General features: G+C 40.6%; 1 protein-coding gene across 1 annotated transcript in view; it reads left to right on the plus strand.

The window, feature by feature from the left end:
- LOC139745698 (uncharacterized) overlaps positions 1 to 21,457 on the plus strand; it is a 304,575-nt gene that overhangs the window by 121,054 nt on the left and 162,064 nt on the right. The window contains exons 9-11 of the mRNA XM_071656135.1: positions 2,129 to 2,222; positions 3,419 to 3,543; positions 5,503 to 5,602. Of these exons, the coding sequence (XP_071512236.1) occupies positions 2,129 to 2,222; positions 3,419 to 3,543; positions 5,503 to 5,602 (319 nt within the window). The remainder of the gene's footprint in view (positions 1 to 2,128; positions 2,223 to 3,418; positions 3,544 to 5,502; positions 5,603 to 21,457) is intronic.

Consider the following 21,457-nt stretch of genomic DNA (forward strand, 5'->3'; position numbering starts at 1 on the left):
TCAAATAGATTACATCATCAGTGAACAGCTCTTCATTAGTTGCAATGATTTTTTTTTTAGAAATGACGTAAAGAAGTATTAGTATAAGGGTGGTGGATGATTGGGACTAACATGAAATTCTGTCAGACAGACCAAAGCAGTAGAACAAGACTGATCAATCATTTCTTTTCTTTTCTCTAAGCCACCTTAGAAAATGGTACACGTTTAGCCCATTGATCCTCAAAATCCAGTACACCCTCAAAGTGTTCATGAACTATAACCATTTTCTATGTCTATATATATATATTAGCCTGTCATTGTTGTTATTGTGTGATGACAGTGAAAAATTTTACTCATTAGGAGACCAGTAGCTGACTTTTCCAGTCATGTGTGCCTGGATCTTAATGCTAACTTTTGCTGGATATGTAGTTTGAGCAAGTCTGATCATATTACATTCATGGTTATCCCAGTGTCCAGCCTGTTTGTCATCTGAAGATACTTTTGGCTTCCTCTTGAAATAGAATGAACTGGTTTGGAAGGAAAAGTAAATTACTGAATACTGTACCTTCTGACATCCCTTTTTCCCTTGAGACACCCTCATGATGGCTCGCATCTGTCTCGTGCCTTCTCAGATGCTGCAGCATTTTGCTCCAGTATGCTGATTTGTAATTTCTGGTGTTCTGCTGTATTGTTTGTGCTGTTCTCAGAAGGTATGTGAGAGCTTTTTCCCAAATTACTTCACATCATTGTCCCATGCCTCACCCACAGCAGTGCACAACCTGTCCAATACTGTATTCTCAAATTCAGTTTGTTCATAATTATAATTTTCCTTAATGCTCTATCATGTATCATTGTTTTGAACCTTTTGTGAACTTTTATTTCTTGTTTCTTTTTATTTGTATTGTTCCTTTGTGTTGATTTTCATTGACCCATTTCATTTATTATCGTTAAGTGTTATGTATATATTCTCACTTTATCAGCACTCATTTTTTTTATATATATTTTTCCACTGTCCACATTACATTTTGTTTTATTTCCTGTTTTATATTCTGTGAACACTAAAACCCCTCAGATCCAAACTAATTCAGTCAGACAGTAGTTTCTATAAGTGTAAAAGCCAGATCATATCAGTAATCCTATAAATCAAGCTTTTTTGTAGTGAAATCTGAGAAATTATGAAAGCAATAAGAAGTTATAATGCAAGTACTTACCAGGCATGTTGAGAGATGATGGTGAAAAGCTGTTGGTGGCTTTCTTTGCATTGTTTATTGTATCATACATGGCTCATTGTTATTTGCAAAAAAATGACTTCTAGTTAGAAAATCTGGATTTGAGGGGTTTTACTGTACTGCTTTCACTATGTTGTGTTTATGGTGAACACAGACACACACACACATACACACATGAATATATATTTTCATACTTCATTGCAAGGTATTGCCAGGAACAGACGAAGAAAGGTCTCACTCTTTCACATACAGGCACACACACACACAGTCTCTCTCTCTCTCTCTCTCTCTCTCTCTCTCTCTCTCTCTCTCTCTCTCTCTCTCTCTCTCTCCTCTCTCTCTCTCTCTCTCTCTCTCTCTCTCTCTCTCTCTCTCTCTCTCTCTCTCTCCTTCCCACTTTTTCCCCTCTAAAGATGTTTGGATATTCCCTTCCATTTTTTCACTACTTGTGTATGCAAACAGTAACCTGTACTTCCTTTCCTGTCTTCTTCCTATTTTTTTTTTTTTTTTGTACTTTACCTTCTCTCTTCACCCATAATTCATCCTACATGGTAACATTTCTTTTTTCCAAAAATATTATTTCACTTCATATATTCCATTGTTTTTACGTCTCTCCTTTCATCCCCTTCCTTTTCCTAATATATATCAGCATCCACATCTGTCCCTCAGTTTTCTTATCTTTACATTCAGTATCTATCAATATGGACCACCACCAACCTCATCCCACGCCTAGGTTTCCTCCATACTTTTTCACCATTTGTCACTGTTAATACTTTTCGTTTTGTTTTCACCTGCTGATCCCATTCCCATCCCTTGCTTGACTTACTTCTTTACCGAGTCTTCTTTCCACTTGATCCCCTCTCTTGACCTTTTCAATCCCCCTCCCAAATCCTGACTGACCCGCCATGGCTCCTCTTCAGGGTGAAAAAGGGCTGAAGGGTGACCGCGGTATCACCACCGTCAACGGGAAAGAAATTCCTGCTGGTATTCTTGAAGGACCTCCTGGGCCTCCTGGTAAGTTATGTTGTGTCCCTCTATTTTTTTTCACTTATAGTTCAAATGACCTCCTAAGACAAATTCAGACAGTACTTATATGGTATATCTAGAATTTGCCAGGTATGGTGAAGCTTGAATGCCATCAACCATTAATGCAGACATAATTCCGTTGAGTTCTGAAGGATTTGCTACCATGTTATTGGCTAGCTCATACTCATTTCTCAGCACATCAGATTGTGGTTGTTCTTTGTTGCTGTGAATACTGTACATATGTTTCTAATAAAGTTGAGATAGTCTTATTATGCATTAAATGATAGCACCAATGTTTCCCTTCTCGTTAAGGATGGAGCATCTTAATAGATCAGCTAGGTATTTTCCATTCACAATAAAAGGAATGAGGAAGTTGTTATTTTATTTACAAAGTGTTTTGTAGGAGGGAGAAGATCATGTGGACCTTGTCCATGCATGCATTACCAAAGAAAATATCAAAAGAAGGGTGTTCTTTTTAAACTCATTTTTCTTATTGGTGGTTCTTATCTTCAACCATGTCCCCTTAGTAATTCTAGTTAGTGGTCTGTCATACATTGTTAAACTCCAAGCGTACAAAGATTACTCTTATGAAAAATGCTTTCCTTTTACTGCTTCTCTGCCTTACCACAGGGATATATTGGTTTACTCCATTTCATAAACTAACCAATATCTGTTCACTTATATGTTAGTGTTTCCTGCAGTCCAAGAAATTGGCCACCACTTCACATATGTGACTCCTAAGCCAACATGCAGAATTTCATCTGCAAATATGTTAAGCATTGTTGTTGATATAGTGACACTTGAATGTTTGAAGATATGTGGTGACTGAGGTGTATGATGAGACTTGCACACTACTGCACTGAATGCAGGAAATGACTGAAGGAAAGGTACAGGCTTTTTTATGTACATTACTTCTCCTTATTTTTTAGAAATGTGAATGTTATATTGTGATATTGGAAACCAAGTTACATGTTAGTATATTTGAGCCCCAAATAAGTGTTAGAATGTAAAGAATCAGTTGTCAAGAATTAAAGCAAACTACCATTCAGTAGACTGCTTGTTGTTTACGAAATTGATTCATTTGAAATGAAGTGATATGGTAAGTGTTGCATTATTTTTGATTTTCTGCGAGTATCGGCATAAGTGGGATTATTGTAATAGTCACTTTCCCTTGATGATGACAGGTCCCCCAGGGCCACCTGGGGCCCCAGGGGAAGTGGGACCAGATGGTCCAATGGGTCCCCCTGGGTTGGACGGGGAAGAGGGGGCACGAGGACCACGGGGCAGAAGGGGGAAACGGGGCAAGAGGGTATGTACCTGAATCCTGACTTTATACCCTCTGTGGTGCTGGGTATGCTAGGCTGATACCAGCTTCTACACACTTGCCTTATTTCAGTACTGCCCTTAACATGGTCAAAACTAAAACAGTTTTTGCATTACCAGTAATGTTATCTTATATTTCAGCTTCTAAAACTCATATTATTCTCCAGCTTTGCCAACAGTAGGCAGGTGTGTAGTTTGTTTTACTTCAGCATTTCTCATTATTCATGGTGGTATTGTTTATACCGTGACCTATGAACATTTACGAAATGCTGTTGTGTTTTGCAGACAGCATAACTAGTTCCACATTTTGGGAGATATTCATGAAGTGAGGCTGAGCAAGCCAATCAACCAAGCTTGTACTTTTGCTTCTCTTTACTATTGTCAAAACAGTAGTTAACTCATCAGATTTCGTATTTACAAATATTTTTTATGCTGTGTTAACCAGCATGGAAGGTACATTGGCATTGGTGCCTTATATTGTTATAATTTTTGTTTCATAACTCAGCTACACTTCACAGTAATGCTTGATTATAAAAAAAGAACTAAATGATAAGGATAGTGACTAATATCAAAATGTGCTTCCTTTGCATCAGTAGTATTCAAACTAGTGAAGATTAACAGTAAGTTAGATGGGCAAATTATCATAACTTCAACATTTTCTTTATTCTTGTGTACACTCATCTTTAAGGTGCTTGTGATATCTTCTCATATACTACCAAAAGCTGTTAAAACTGTCTGGATATGCTGATATGAAGTTTCAACATCTGTAACCAGTAATCATGAATACCGGCACCCATATTTACACATCATTATATCAGATGGCCCTACACTGAATGACTGTATTTATACACTTCTCTTCAAGAAGCACAGGTGTTTAAATGTATACATGTGTGAACTGTTTGAGTCCTTGTATGTGAGTGAGGGATGGATGATTGTCTCTGTATGTATGTGCGTTATTTCACTGTCTAGCATTGTATTCCTTCCTCAGATCTCTTTGAGACTTATATCTCTCTCCCTTCATTTTAAATTGTTATGATGGTAAACGCTGCATTTTGTCTCACGTATTTGCATGTAAATGTTGCTTAGTTTCCTGCATAAGTGCATGAATGTCTGTAGCATATTACTCATTTAAACTATTAGTTTCTTTCAGATTCATCTGTTTGCTGTCATTTGGTTGTGCTCAGTGGTTGACAAACCAGGTTATGTTTGATTTTTGCTTATAGTTGGTTGTGGTCTTTTATTCTGGTTTTATGTTGTTCGTGGTGGTGGTTGCTACTAACAGATATTGGGTTCCTTATTTTCCTGTGTAAGCTGATTTGTGATTGGTCAGCTGTGGTGTTGGTGTTTGTCCTGTCTCCACCTTCTCCAGTCGATTGACCAATGGTCTTTCGGCACTGTGTGACGTCACTAACCCCTTCACCCAATCTGATGTCAGTAACCCTGTGTTCGTCCTGTGTTTTGTGTAAGTATAATTGTGTATTTGTGTAGTCCCAGTAAACCTTATGTGTAAACCAAATTGTTCTTACTAACAATGTTAAACCAATGACCATTTTTGAGACACTAACATTTTGAGAAAACTTTTGTTTTGATTGGAACCAGTATTTGACTTTTAACAATAAATCTTTACTTATTTGCTGTAGAGAATTAGTTTTTATAAGCAATTTTCCATGTTGTGTTTCTTTTGAGAATTGAAGAATATGTTTGAGAGTTACTTTTGTTGACTTTTTTTAACTACAGATCCAAAGAATAATTTTTGCATAATTTGATTTATCCTTTTTAGATATAAACATTGTTATTATTTTGGTTTTTAGACAACGCTCATTACTTTCCCTATTAGATCAGAATACTGGAACATGTTTTTTTATGAATGATTTTAGATTCTTTTAAAAAGTGAGATCTTTGGCATAATTTAGGCAATTGTTAATATTATTGTATATGGTGGCAGGGTCGTCGAGGGGAATCAGGGAGAGCAGCAGCACAAGGACTACCTGGCAGGCCAGGGCCTAAAGGCGAGCCCGGAAGTGTTGGCCCATCAGGAGAGAAGGGTGAGGAATGCCATATGTCAGTATACTTAATATGCTTGTGGGAGAAGGATGATTAGTTTTGTAGAATTTGTTTTCCATGCTTTATGCTGTATGATTCAAGCTAAGTTAGACAATTCTATGATATGATTTATGTAATATGACTTTCCAGATCAATATATATGCCTGAAAGATGCCCCTTCCTTCACAACACCAGCAAGATAGGACCTTCATAAAGAACAGTTATCCTAATTACTCTGATGACACTGCCTTTCCCTCCTTAAATAGCACAGGAGGTTTCTCTTCTCAAGCAGGACAGAATTTTTGGCATTAATAGACTTCACTAGGAGAAAAGGATTTTCCTTGCTTTAGATACAAGAATTTATAAACCATGAGTGTTACTGGACTATCCCCTAGTAAGATGTAATTTTTATGACAACTCATTAGATTTGACTTTTTCATTATCCTTTGAAAGTTTTTTTCCTTCACTAAATACTATCCATAACTTTTGACATTGTTCATATGATACAGGATAGCATGTGTACCTTCAAAGTATATAATGTCCATGTTGTGTTGATTCCAAGTCCATAGCTCCAGTTAGCTGCTCTTCTCCAGCTGGGGAATTTTATATTTTTTCAGAAAAGGATGTTATAAAATTTTCTTCCTCAGGTACTGCAGATAGGTATTTAACATTTTACCCTGACCTTGCCAACTCCTTTACATTTAACCACTTGTGGTATTTCAAGGTGTTTTCCATCAGAAACAGGATGACTTTCAGAGACCACCTTTTCATAAATTGTTGTCCATTTAGGAGTAGGGAACAAGAATTTCCTGTGCTTTCCAAAGAAGAAACATGAATATTATGCTGTTATGTCTTCCATTTCAATAGGAAATTACCCTGGAGCCTTGTGATTTTCTAGCTATTTATCACGTGATAACTTGTTTGTACTGTAGTAGAGAGAATTTTACTCTTGTAGGGCTCCTATCTCTTCAACATTCTCTGCTATCATACACCTTCTTAGATATATCTTGTGGAGGCTAAGGTGAAGATTTGTAGAGGTTTTCAGAAAAGAAGAGAGAATGTTGGGGTGAAAAGGGTGGTGAGAGTAAGTGAGCTTGGGAAGGAGACTTGTGTGAGGAAGTACCAGGAGAGACTGAGTACAGAATGGAAAAAGGTGAGAACAAAGGACGTAAGGTGAGTTGGGGAGGAATGGGATGTATTTAGGGAAGCAGTGATGGCTTGCACAAAAGATGCTTGTGGCATGAGAAGCGTGGGAGGTGGGCAGATTAGAAAGGGTAGTGAGTGGTGGGATGAAGAAGTAAGATTATTAGTAAAAGAGAAGATAGAGGCATTTGGATGATTTTTGCAGGGAAATAATGCAAATGAGTGGGAGATGTATAAAAGAAAGAGGCAGGAGGTCAAGAGAAAGGTGCAAGGGGTGAAAAAGAGGGCAAATGAGAGTTGGGGTGAGAGAGTATCATTAAATCATAAGAAGAATAAAAAGATGTTTTGGAAGGAGGTGAATAAAGTGCATAAGACAAGGGAACAAATGGGAACTTCAGTGAAGTTCTGATAACAAGTCTGATAACAAGAATTGGTGATGTGAGAAGGAGATGGAATGTGTATTTTGAAGGTTTGTTGAATGTGTTTGATGATAGAGTGGCAGATATAGGGTGTTTTGGTTGAGGTGGTGTGCAAAGTGAGAGGGTTAGGGAAAATGATTTGGTAAACAGAGAAGAGGTAGTAAAAGCTTTGTGGAAGATGAAAGCCAGCAAGGCAGCGGGTTTGGATGGTATTGCAGTGGAATTTATTAAAAAAGGGGATGACTGTATTGTTGACTGGTTGGTAAGGTTATTTAATGTATGTATGACTCATGGTGTGGTGCCTGAGGATTGGCAGAATGCTTGCATAGTGCCATTGTACAAAGGCAGAGGGAATAAAAGTGATTGCTCAAATTACAGAGCTTTGAGGAATGTATGTGAGAAATACTTAGAAAAGCAAATGGATATGTATGTAGCATTTATGGATCTGGAGAAGGCATATGATAAGAGTTGATAGAGATGCTCTGTGGAAGGTATTAAGAATATATGGTGTGGGAGGCAAGTTGTTAGAAGCATTGAAAAGCTTTTATCGAGGATGTAAGGCATGTTTACTTGTAGGAAGAGAGGAAAGTGATTGGTTCTCAGTGAATGTAGGTTTGTGGCAGGGGTGTGTGATGTCTCCATGGTTGTTTAATTTGTTTATGGATGGGGTTGTTAGAGAAGTGAATGCAAGAGTTTTGGAAAGAGGGGCAAGTATGCAGTCTGTTGTGGATGAAAGAGCTTGGGAAGTGAGTCAGTTGTTGTTCGCTGATGATACAGCGCTGGTGGCTGATTCGTGTTAGAAACTGCAGAAGCTGGTGACTGAGTTTGGTAAAGTGTGTGAAAGAAGAAAGCTGAGAGTAGATGTGAATAAGAGCAAGGTTATTAGGTACAGTAGGGTTGAGGGACAAGTCTACTGGGAGGTAAGTTTGAATGGAGAAAAACTGGAGGAAGTGAAGTGTTTTAGATATCTGGGAGTGGATTTGGCAGCAAATGGAACCATGGAAGTGAATCATAGGGTGGGGAGGGGGCGAAAGTTCTGGGAGCCTTGAAGAATGTGTGGAAGTTGAGAACATTATCTCGGAAAGCAAAGATGGGTATGCTTGAAGGAATAGTTGTTCCAACAATGTTATATGGTTGCGAGGCTAGGGCTATGGATAGAGTTGTGTGGAGGAGGGTGGATGTGCTGGAAGTGAGATGTTTGAGGACAATATGTGGTGTGAGGTGGTTTGATCGATTAAGTAATAATAGGGTAAGAGAGATGTGTGGTAATAAAAAGAGTGTGGTTGAGAGAGCAGAAGAGGGTGTTTTGAAATGGTTTGGTCACATGGAGAGAATGAGTGAGGAAAGATTGACAAAGAGGATATATGTGTGAGAGGTGGAGGGAACGAGAAGTGGGAGACCAAATTGGAGGTGGAAAGATGGAGTGAAAAAGATTTTGCGTGATCGGGGCCTGAACACGCAGGAGGGTGAAAGGCGTGCAAAGAATAGAGTGAATTGGAACGATATGGTATACCGGGGTCGACATGCTGTCATGGATTGAACCAGGGCTTGTGAAGCATCTGGGGTAAACCATGGAAATGCTGTCTGCATTAGCCATTTCTTAATTCATTTATTCCATTCATCCACCACTTAGCAAGTTTATTCCTTAATTTCTTGTTGTTTCCTCTGATTGTTGTGTCCTTAATCTTCGTAGTAACTATTCACTGTCTACATCAGTCTGCGTTAAAAACTTTTTAAGGTTGTTATTAGGTCATTCCATGCTCCTTTCTCATCATTATCAAGTCATCCTTTACTCCTTTCTCTTCAAAGCTGTCCTTATTGTGGTACCACATTTGTTGCCTTCATTTGGACCTTCTATTATCTCTCTGTGCATCTATAGTGTCACTAACCAAACTTGAGAGGCATTCCTAGCTTTAGCTTATTGAGGATGTGTGCATCTTGCCAGATATTTCCACATGTAAGTGTTCGTTAGTGTGTTATTATGTGATTACCTGCTCATGAATTACAGAAAGGGAGTTATGTGCTCAGTTGGCCCCAACATTTAAACTTTCTTTGGTATGAAACACTTTTATAGACTTATTTTCACAGTCTGCATTTACAGTTTTCTTCATTAGGGTGTTTATAGCTCAGTTTCTGTAAAAGTTCCTTTTCATCAACTAGTTGTTTTCAGATTTGAAGAACTACTCTTTATATACTTCATCAGATTCATTCAGAAATTTGTATGATATCATGCTCCTTTTTTCTTCTCACTTCCTTTCAGCATTAGTAATTCCATTGCTGATGGTCTCTCTCAGAGGTTTAGTTTCCTTAAAGTCTTTCTTGCCAGCCTCTGGAGCTGCTGTGACTGATCATTGTGTTACCTCAAGTGAAATAGACAAACTGGTGCTGCATAGATTAGTTTAGGTTTAATCTTTTCTGTAAGACTTTTCTTACATTTTCCATTATTACATACTTGAGGATAATCTTGGTGTGAACTTGTAGATAATACATTTCATGATAGTCCTCGTGATGTTATGTTCTGGGGATGGGGTGGGTACTGCATCATCCCCAAAGCCCTTTCACATGTTTATTCCAGTTGTTTGTGGTAGTTTGTAAAGACATTTACTTGGATTGATCTACTTCATTTTTGTATCTGACCACTGCTGAAGCCTGTCTCGTTCCCTGTAGGGACTTTCATTATACTTTGTTTGTCGTAACTTTCCTCATATTTTTAGCATCATCCTCAAATGTTTTCAGGGAGGATCCCAGTTGTTATAAGATTATTCTTTCTTTATTTGAGGAGGGTATCTCTGATGTGAATCTTTTGTTACCTTCAGTTTAGGTTAATGTTGTTCCACTGCATGCCAGCCTATTTTTAACTACTTTTAGGGAAAAGTTTCAGTAATTTTCTACACCATTGCTCACTTTCTCTTGGAAGTCCAAAAGATTTAACAAATTCTTCCTCGAGCACATGTTCGTTCTATCAGTTAGTATCTCCTTTGCAAGTATTAATCTATTTGTAATCAATTTACCCCCAATCCTCTACATAAGCTGTGGTTAATGCAATCTCCCTCTCTCAATCATTTCTGCATACTACTTAATCCTTTTAAATGTTGCAGTTGCATATATATATATATATATATATATATATATATTTTTTTTTTTTTTTTTTTTTTTATACTTTGTCGCTGTCTCCCGCGTTTGCGAGGTAGCGCAAGGAAACAGACGAAAGAAATGGCCCAACCCCCCCATACACATGTACATACACACGTCCACACACACAAATATACATACCTACACAGCTTTCCATGGTTTACCCCGGACGCTTCACATGCCTTGATTCAATCCACTGACAGCACGTCAACCCCTGTATACCACATCGCTCCAATTCACTCTATTCCTTGCCCTCCTTTCACCCTCCTGCATGTTCAGGCCCCGATCACACAAAATCTTTTTCACTCCATCTTTCCACCTCCAATTTGGTCTCCCTCTTCTCCTCGTTCCCTCCACCTCCGACACATATATCCTCTTGGTCAATCTTTCCTCACTCATTCTCTCCATGTGCCCAAACCATTTTAAAACACCCTCTTCTGCTCTCTCAACCACGCTCTTTTTATTTCCACACATCTCTCTTACCCTTACGTTACTTACTCGATCAAACCACCTCACACCACACATTGTCCTCAAACATCTCATTTCCAGCACATCCATCCTCCTGCGCACAACTCTATCCATAGCCCACGCCTCGCAACCATACAACATTGTTGGAACTACTATTCCTTCAAACATACCCATTTTTGCTTTCCGGGATAATGTTCTCGACTTCCACACATTTTTCAAGGCTCCCAAAATTTTCGCCCCCTCCCCCACCCTATGATCCACTTCCGCTTCCATTGTTCCATCCGCTGACAGATCCACTCCCAGATATCTAAAACACTTCACTTCCTCCATATATATATATATATTTTTTTTTTTTGCTTTGTCGCTGTCTCCCGCGTTTGCGAGGTAGCGCAAGGAAACAGACGAAAGAAATGGCCCAACCCAACCCCATACACATGTATATACATACGTCCACACACGCAAATATACATACCTACACAGCTTTCCATGGTTTACCCCAGACGCTTCACATGCCTTCATTCAATCCACTGACAGCACGTCAACCCCGGTATACCACATTGCTCCAATTCACTCTATTCCTTGCCCTCCTTTCACCCTCCTGCATGTTCAGGCCCCGATCACACAAAATCTTTTTCACTCCATCTTTCCACCTCCAATTTGGTCTCCCTCTTCTCCTTGCTCCCTCCACCTCCGACACGTATATCCTCTTGGTCAATCTTTCCTCACTCATTCTCTCCATGTGACCAAACCATTTCAAAACACCCTCTTCTGCTCTCTCAACCACGCTCTTTTTATTTCCACACATCTCTCTTACCCTTACGTTACTTACTCGATCAAACCACCTCACACCACACATTGTCCTCAAACATCTCATTTCCGGCACATCCATCCTCCTGCGCACAACTCTATCCATAGTCCACGCCTCGCAACCATACAACATTGTTGGAACCACTATTCCTTCAAACATACCCATTTCTGCTTTCCGAGATAATGTTCTCGACTTCCACACATTCTTCAAGGCTCCCAGGATTTTCGCCCCCTCCCCCACCCTATGATCCACTTCCGCTTCCATGGTTCCATCCGCTGCCAGATCCACTCCCAGATTTCTAAAACACTTTACTTCCTCCAGTTTTTCTCCATTCAAACTTACCTCCCAATTGACTTGACCCTCAACCCTACTGTACCTAATAATCTTGCTCTTATTCACATTTACTCTTAACTTTCTTCTTTCACACACTTTACCAAACTCAGTCACCAGCTTCTGCAGTTTCTCACATGAATCAGCCACCAGCGCTGTATCATCAGCAAACAACAACTGACTCACTTCCCAAGCTCTCTCATCCACAACAGACTTCATACTTGCCCCTCTTTCCAAAACTCTTGCATTTACCTCCCTAACAACCCCATCCATAAACAAATTAAACAACCATGGAGACATCACACACCTCTGCCGCAAACCTACATTCACTGAGAACCAATCACTTTCCTTCCTTCCTACACGTACACATGCCTTACATCCTCGATAAGAACTTTTCACTGCTTCTAACAACTTGCCTCCCACACCATATATTTTTAATACCTTCCACAGAGCATCTCTATCAACTCTATCATATGCCTTCTCCAGATCCATAAATGCTACATACAAATCCATTTGCTTTTCTAAGTATTTCTCACATACATTCTTCAAAGCAAACACCTGATCCACACATCCTCTACCACTTCTGAAACCACACTGCTCTTCCCCAATCTGATGCTCTGTACATGCCTTCACCCTCTCAATCAGTTCCCTCCCATATGATTTACCAGGAATACTCAACAAACTTATACCTCTGTAATTTGAGCACTCACTCTTATCCCCTTTGCCTTTGTACAATGGCACTATGCATATATATATAAATATATATATATTTTTTTTTTTTTTTATACTTTGTCGCTGTCTCCCGCGTTTGCGAGGTAGCGCAAGGAAACAGACGAAAGAAATGGCCCAACCCCCCCCATACACATGTATATACATACGCCCACACACGCAAATATACATACCTACACAGCTTTCCATGGTTTACCCCAGACGCTTCACATGCCTTGATTCAATCCACTGACAGCACGTCAACCCCGGTATACCACATCGCTCCAATTCACTCTATTCTTTGCCCTCCTTTCACCCTCCTGCATGTTCAGGCCCCGATCACACAAAATCTTTTTCACTCCATCTTTCCACCTCCAATTTGGTCTCCCTCTTCTCCTCGTTCCCTCCACCTCCGACACATATATCCTCTTGGTCAATCTTTCCTCACTCATCCTCTCCATATGCCCAAACCACTTCAAAACACCCTCTTCTGCTCTCTCAACCACGCTCTTTTTATTTCCACACATCTCTCTTACCCTTACGTTGCTCACTCGATCAAACCACCTCACACCACACATTGTCCTCAAACATCTCATTTCCAGCACATCCATCCTCCTGCGCACAACTCTATCCATAGTCCACGCCTCGCAACCATACAACATTGTTGGAACCACTATTCCTTCAAACATACCCATTTTTGCTTTCCGAGATAATGTTCTCGACTTCCACACATTCTTCAAGGCCCCCAGGATTTTCGCCCCCTCCCCCACCCTATGATCCACTTCCGCTTCCATGGTTCCATCCGCTGCCAGATCCACTCCCAGATATCTAAAACACTTCACTTCCTCCAGTTTTTCTCCATTCAAACTCATCTCCCAATTGACTCTGTACAATGGCACTATGCACGCATTACGCCAATCCTCAGGCACCTCACCATGAGTCATACACACATTAAATAACCTTACCAACCAGTCAACAATACAGTCACCCCCTTTTTTAATAAATTCCACTGCAATACCATCCAAACCTGCTGCCTTGCCGGCTTTCATCTTCCGCAAAGCTTTCACTACTATATATATATATATATATATATACTATATATATATATATATATATATACTATATATATATATATATATATATATATATATATATATATATATATATATATATATATATCCCTGGGGATAGGGGATTAAGAATACTTCCCACATATTCCCTGCGTGTCGTAGAAGGCGACTAAAAGGGGAGGGAGCGGGGGGCTGGAAATCCTCCCCTCTCGTATTTTTTTTAATTTTCCAAAAGAAGGAACAGAGGGGGCCAGGTGAGGATATTCCAAAAAAGGCCCAGTCCTCTGTTCTTAACGCTACCTCGCCAACGCGGGAAATGGCAAATAGTTTAAAAGAAAGAAAAGATATATATATATATATATATATATATATATATATATATATATATATATATATATATATATATATATATATATTTATATATATATATGCATAGTGCCATTGTACAAAGGCAAAGGGGATAAGAGTGAGTGCTCAAATTACAGAGGTATAAGTTTGTTGAGTATTCCTGGTAAATTATATGGGAGGGAACTGATTGAGAGGGTGAAGGCATGTACAGAGCATCAGATTGGGGAAGAGCAGTGTGGTTTCAGAAGTGGTAGAGGATGTGTGGATCAGGTGTTTGCTTTGAAGAATGTATGTGAGAAATACTTAGAAAAGCAAATGGATTTGTATGTAGCATTTATGGATCTGGAGAAGGCATATGATAGAGTTGATAGAGATGCTCTGTGGAAGGTATTAAAAATATATGGTGTGGGAGGCAAGTTGTTAGAAGCAGTGAAAAGTTTTTATCGAGGATGTAAGGCATGTGTACGTGTAGGAAGAGAGGAAAGTGATTGGTTCTCAGTGAATGTAGGTTTGCGGCAGAGGTGTGTGATGTCTCCATGGTTGTTTAATTTGTTTATGGATGGGGTTGTTAGGGAGGTAAATGCAAGAGTTTTGGAAAGAGGGGCAAGTATGAAGTCTGTTGTGGATGAGAGAGCTTGGGAAGTGAGTCAGTTGTTGTTCGCTGATGATACAGCGCTGGTGGCTGATTCATGTGAGAAACTGCAGAAGCTGGTGACTGAGTTTGGTAAAGTGTGTGGAAGAAGAAAGTTAAGAGTAAATGTGAATAAGAGCAAGGTTATTAGGTACAGTAGGGTTGAGGGTCAAGTCAATTGGGAGGTGAGTTTGAATGGAGAAAAACTGGAGGAAGTGAAGTGTTTTAGATATCTGGGAGTGGATCTGGCAGCGGATGGAACCATGGAAGCGGAAGTGGATCATAGGGTGGGGGAGGGGGCGAAAATTCTGGGGGCCTTGAAGAATGTGTGGAAGTCGAGAACATTATCTCGGAAAGCAAAAATGGGTATGTTTGAAGGAATAGTGGTTCCAACAATGTTGTATGGTTGCGAGGCGTGGGCTATGGATAGAGTTGTGCGCAGGAGGATGGATGTGCTGGCAATGAGATGTTTGAGGACAATGTGTGGTGTGAGGTGGTTTGATCGAGTGAGTAACGTAAGGGTAAGAGAGATGTGTGGAAATAAAAAGAGCGTGGTTGAGAGAGCAGAAGAGGGTGTTTTGAAGTGGTTTGGGCACATGGAGAGGATGAGTGAGGAAAGATTGACCAAGAGGATATATGTGTCGGAGGTGGAGGGAACAAGGAGAAGAGGGAGACCAAATTGGAGGTGGAAAGATGGAGTGAAAAAGATTTTGTGTGATCGGGGCCTGAACATGCAGGAGGGTGAAAGGAGGGCAAAGAATAGAGTGAATTGGAGCGATGTGGTATACCGGGGTTGACGTGCTGTCAGTGGATTGAAGCAAGGCATGTGAAGCGTCTGGGGTAAACCATGGAAAGCTGTGTAGGTATGTATATTTGCGTGTGTGGACGTATGTATATACATGTGTATGGGGTGGGTTGGGCCATTTCTTTCGTCTGTTTCCTTGCGCTACCTCGCAAACGCGGGAGACAGCGACAAAGTATAATAAAAAATAATAAAAAAAAATATATATATATATATATATATATATATATATATATATATATATATATATATATATACATATATATATATATATATATATATATATATATATATATATATATATATATATATTTTTTTTTTTTTTTTTTTTTTTTTTTATACTTTGTCGCTGTCTCCCGCATTTGCGAGGTAGCGCAAGGAAACAGACGAAAGAAATGGCCCAACCCCCCCCCCCCCCCATACACATGTACATACACACGTCCACACACGCAAATATACATACCTACACAGCTTTCCATGGTTTACCCCAGACGCTTCACATGCCTTGATTCAATCCACTGACAGCACGTCAACCCCTGTATACCACATGACTCCAATTCACTCTATTCCTTGCCCTCCTTTCACCCTCCTGCATGTTCAGGCCCCGATCACACAAAATCTTTTTCACTCCATCTTTCCACCTCCAATTTGGTCTCCCTCTTCTCCTCGTTCCCTCCACCTCCGACACATATATCCTCTTGGTCAATCTCTCCTCACTCATTCTCTCCATGTGCCCAAACCATTTCAAAACACCCTCTTCTGCTCTCTCAACCACGCTCTTTTTATTTCCACACATCTCTCTTACCCTTACGTTACTTACTCGATCAAACCACCTCACACCACACATTGTCCTCAAACATCTCATTTCCAGCACATCCATCCTCCTGCGCACATCTCTATCCATAGCCCACGCCTCGCAACCATACAACATTGTTGGAACCACTATTCCCTCAAACATACCCATTTTTGCTTTCCGAGATAATGTTCTCGACTTCCACACATTTTTCAAGGCTCCCAAAATTTTCGCCCCCTCCCCCACCCTATGATCCACTTCCGCTTCCATGGTTCCATCCGCTGACAGATCCACTCCCAGATATCTAAAACACTTCACTTCCTCCAGTTTTTCTCCATTCAAACTCACCTCCCAATTGACTTGACCCTCACCCCTACTGTACCTAATAACCTTGCTCTTATTCACATTTACTCTCAACTTTCTTCTTCCACACACTTTACCAAACTCAGTCACCAGCTTCTGCAGTTTCTCACATGAATCAGCCACCAGCGCTGTATCATCAGCGAACAACAACTGACTCACTTCCCAAGCTCTCTCATCCCCAACAGACTTCATACTTGCCCCTCTTTCCAGGACTCTTGCATTTACCTCCCTTACAACCCCATCCATAAACAAATTAAACAACCATGGAGACATCACACACCCCTGCCGCAAACCTACATTCACTGAGAACCAATCACTTTCCTCTCTTCCTACACGTACACATGCCTTACATCCTCGATAAAAACTTTTCACTGCTTCTAACAACTTGCCTCCCACACCATATATTCTTAATACCTTCCACAGAGCATCTCTATCAACTCTATCATATGCCTTCTCCAGATCCATAAATGCTACATACAAATCCATTTGCTTTTCTAAGTATTTCTCACATACATTCTTCAAAGCAAACACCTGATCCACACATCCTCTACCACTTCTGAAACCGCACTGCTCTTCCCCAATCTGATGCTCTGTACATGCCTTCACCCTCTCAATCAATACCCTCCCATATAATTTACCAGGAATACTCAACAAACTTATACCTCTGTAATTTGAGCACTCACTCTTATCCCCTTTGCCTTTGTACAATGGCACTATGCACGCATTCCGCCAATCCTCAGGCACCTCACCATGAGTCATACATACATTAAATAACCTTACCAACCAGTCAACAATACAGTCACCCCCTTTTTTGATAAATTCCACTGCAATACCATCCAAACCTGCTGCCTTGCCGGCTTTCATCTTCCGCAAAGCTTTTACTACCTCTTCTCTGTTTACCAAATCATTTTCCCTAACCCTCTCACTTTGCACACCACCTCGACCAAAACACCCTATATCTGCCACTCTGTCATCAGACACATTCAACAAACCTTCAAAATACTCATTCCATCTCCTTCTCACATCACCGCTACTTGTTATCACCTCCCCATTTGCGCCCTTCACTGAAGTTCCCATTTGCTCCCTTGTCTTACGCACCCTATTTACCTCCTTCCAGAACATCTTTTTATTCTCCCTAAAATTTACTGATAGTCTCTCACCCCAACTCTCATTTGCCCTTTTTTCACCTCTTGCACCTTGTGTATATATATATATATATATATATATATATATATATATATATATATATATATATATATATATATATATATGTTTATATATATATATATTTATATATATATGCATAGTGCCATTGTACAAAGGCAAAGGGGATAAGAGTGAGTGCTCAAATTACAGAGGTATAAGTTTGTTGAGTATTCCTGGTAAATTATATGGGAGGGAACTGATTGAGAGGGTGAAGGCATGTACAGAGCATCAGATTGGGGAAGAGCAGTGTGGTTTCAGAAGTGGTAGAGGATGTGTGGATCAGGTGTTTGCTTTGAAGAATGTATGTGAGAAATACTTAGAAAAGCAAATGGATTTGTATGTAGCATTTATGGATCTGGAGAAGGCATATGATAGAGTTGATAGAGATGCTCTGTGGAAGGTATTAAAAATATATGGTGTGGGAGGCAAGTTGTTAGAAGCAGTGAAAAGTTCTTATCGAGGATGTAAGGCATGTGTACGTGTAGGAAGAGAGGAAAGTGATTGGTTCTCAGTGAATGTAGGTTTGCGGCAGAGGTGTGTGATGTCTCCATGGTTGTTTAATTTGTTTATGGATGGGGTTGTTAGGGAGGTAAATGCAAGAGTTTTGGAAAGAGGGGCAAGTATGAAGTCTGTTGTGGATGAGAGAGCTTGGGAAGTGAGTCAGTTGTTGTTCGCTGATGATACAGCGCTGGTGGCTGATTCATGTGAGGAACTGCAGAAGCTGGTGACTGAGTTTGGTAAAGTGTGTGGAAGAAGAAAGTTAAGAGTAAATGTGAATAAGAGCAAGGTTATTAGGTACAGTAGTGTTGAGGGTCAAGTCAATTGGGAGGTGAGTTTGAATGGAGAAAAACTGGAGGAAGTGAAGTGTTTTAGATATCTGGGAGTGGATCTGGCAGCGGATGGAACCATGGAAGCGGAAGTGGATCATAGGGTGGGGGAGGGGGCGAAAATTCTGGGGGCCTTGAAGAATGTGTGGAAGTCGAGAACATTATCTCGGAAAGCAAAAATGGGTATGTTTGAAGGAATAGTGGTTCCAACAATGTTGTATGGTTGCGAGGCGTGGGCTATGGATACAGTTGTGCGCAGGAGGATGGATGTGCTGGAAATGAGATGTTTGAGGACAAAGTGTGGTGTGAGGTGGTTTGATTGAGTGAGTAACGTAAGGGTAAGAGAGATGTGTGGAAATAAAAAGAGCGTGGTTGAGAGAGCAGAAGAGGGTGTTTTGAAGTGGTTTGGGCACATGGAGAGGATGAGTGAGGAAAGATTGACCAAGAGGATATATGTGTCGGAGGTGGAGGGAGCAAGGAGAAGAGGGAGACCAAATTGGAGGTGGAAAGATGGAGTGAAAAAGATTTTGTGTGATCGGGGCCTGAACATGCAGGAGGGTGAAAGGAGGGCAAGGAATAGAGTGAATTGGATCGATGTGGTATACCGGGGTTGACGTGCTGTCAGTGGATTGAATCAAGGCATGTGAAGCGTCTGGGGTAAACCATGGAAAGCTGTGTAGGTATGTATATTTGCGTGTGTATATACATGTGTATGGGGGGGGTTGGGCCATTTCTTTCGTCTGTTTCCTTGCGCTACCTTGCAAATGCGGGAGACAGTGACAAAGTATAAAAAAAAATATATATATATATATATATATATATATATATATATATATATATATATATATATATATATATATATTTTTTTTTTGCTTTGTCGCTGTCTCCCGCGTTTGCGAGGTAGCGCAAGGAAACAGACGAAAGAAATGGCCCAACCCACCCCCATACACATGCCTTGATTCAATCCACTAACAGCACGTCAACCCCGGTATACCACATCGCTCCAATTCACTCTATTCTTTGCCCTCCTTTCACCCTCCTGCATGTTCAAGCCCCGATCACACAAAATCTTTTTCACTCCATCTTTCCACCTCCAATTTGGTCTCCCTCTTCTCCTCGTTCCCTCCACCTCCAACACATATAACCTCTTGGTCAATCTTTCCTCACTCATTCTCTCCATGTGACCAAACCATTTCAAAACACCCTCTTCTGCTCTCTCAACCACGCTCTTTTTATTTCCACACATCTCTCTTACCCTTACGTTACTTACTCGATCAAACTACCTCACACCACACATTGTCCTCAAACATCTCATTTCCAGCACATCCATCCTCCTGCGCACAACTCTATCCATAGTCCACGCCTCGCAACCATACAACATTGTTGGAACCACTATTCCTTCAAACATACCCATTTTTGCTTTCCGAGATAATGTTCTCAACTTCCACACATTCTTCAAGGCTCCCAGAATTTTCGCCCCCTCCCCCACCCTATGATCCACTTCCGCTTCCATGGTTCCATCCGCTGCCAGATCCACTCCCAGATATCTAAAACACTTTACTTCCTCCAGTTTTTCTCCATTCAAACTCACCTCCCAATTGAATTGACCCTCAACCCTACTGTACCTAATAACCTTGCTCATATTCACATTTACTCTTAACTTTCTTCTTTCACACACTTTACCAAACTCAGTCACCATATATATTGTGGATGAGAGAGCTTGGGAAGTGAGTCAGTTGTTGTTCGCTGATGATACAGTGCTGGTGGCTGATTCATGTGAGAAACTGCAGAAGCTGGTGACTGAGTTTGGTAAAGTGTGTGAAAGAAGAAAGTTAAGAGTAAATGTGAATAAGAGCAAGGTTATTAGGTACAGTAGGGTTGAGGGTCAAGTCAATTGGGAGGTAAGTTTGAATGGAGAAAAACTGGAGGAAGTAAAGTGTTTTAGATATCTGGGAGTGGATCTGGCAGCGGATGGAACCATGGAAGCGGAAGTGAATCATAGGGTGGGGGAGGGGACGAAAATTCTGGGAGCCTTGAAGAATGTTTGGAAGTTGAGAACATTATCTCGGAAAGCAAAAATGGGTATGTTTGAAGGAATAGTGGTTCCAACAATGTTGTATGGCTGCGAGGCTTGGGCTATGGATAGAGTTGTGCGTAGGAGGGTGGATGTGCTGGAAATGAGATGTTTGAGGACAATATGTGGTGTGAGGTGGTTTGATCGAGTAAGTAATGTAAGGGTAAGAGAGATATCTGGAAATAAAAAGAGTGTGGTTGAGAGAGCAGAAGAGGGTGTTTTGAAATGGTTTGGTCTCATGGAGAGAATGAGTGAGGAAAGATTGACCAAGAGGATATATGTGTCGGAGATGGAGGGAACGAGGAGAAGTGGGAGACCAAATTGGAGGTGGAAAGATGGAGTGAAAAAGATTTTGAGTGATCGGGGCCTAAACATGCAGGAGGGTGAAAGGCATGCAAGGAATAGAGTGAATTGGAACGATGTGGTATACCTGGGTCGACGTGCTGTCAATGGATTGAATCAAGGCATGTGAAGCCTCTGGGCTAAACCATGGAAAGTTCTGTGATTCCTTGATGTGGAAAGGGAGCTGTGGTTTCGGGCATTATTGCATGACAGCTAGAGAGTGAGTGTGAGCGAATGGGGCCTTTGTTGTCTTTTCCAGGCGCTACCTCGTGCACATGAGGGGGAGGGGGATGTTATTCTATATGTGGCGGGGTGGCGATGGGGGTGAGTAGGGGCAGACAGTGTGAATTGTGTGCATGTGTGTATATGTGTGTATATGTGTGTACGTTGGGA

The sequence above is a fragment of the Panulirus ornatus genome, chromosome 62 (assembly GCF_036320965.1).
Source record: "Panulirus ornatus isolate Po-2019 chromosome 62, ASM3632096v1, whole genome shotgun sequence".
Lineage (NCBI taxonomy): Eukaryota > Metazoa > Arthropoda > Malacostraca > Decapoda > Palinuridae > Panulirus > Panulirus ornatus.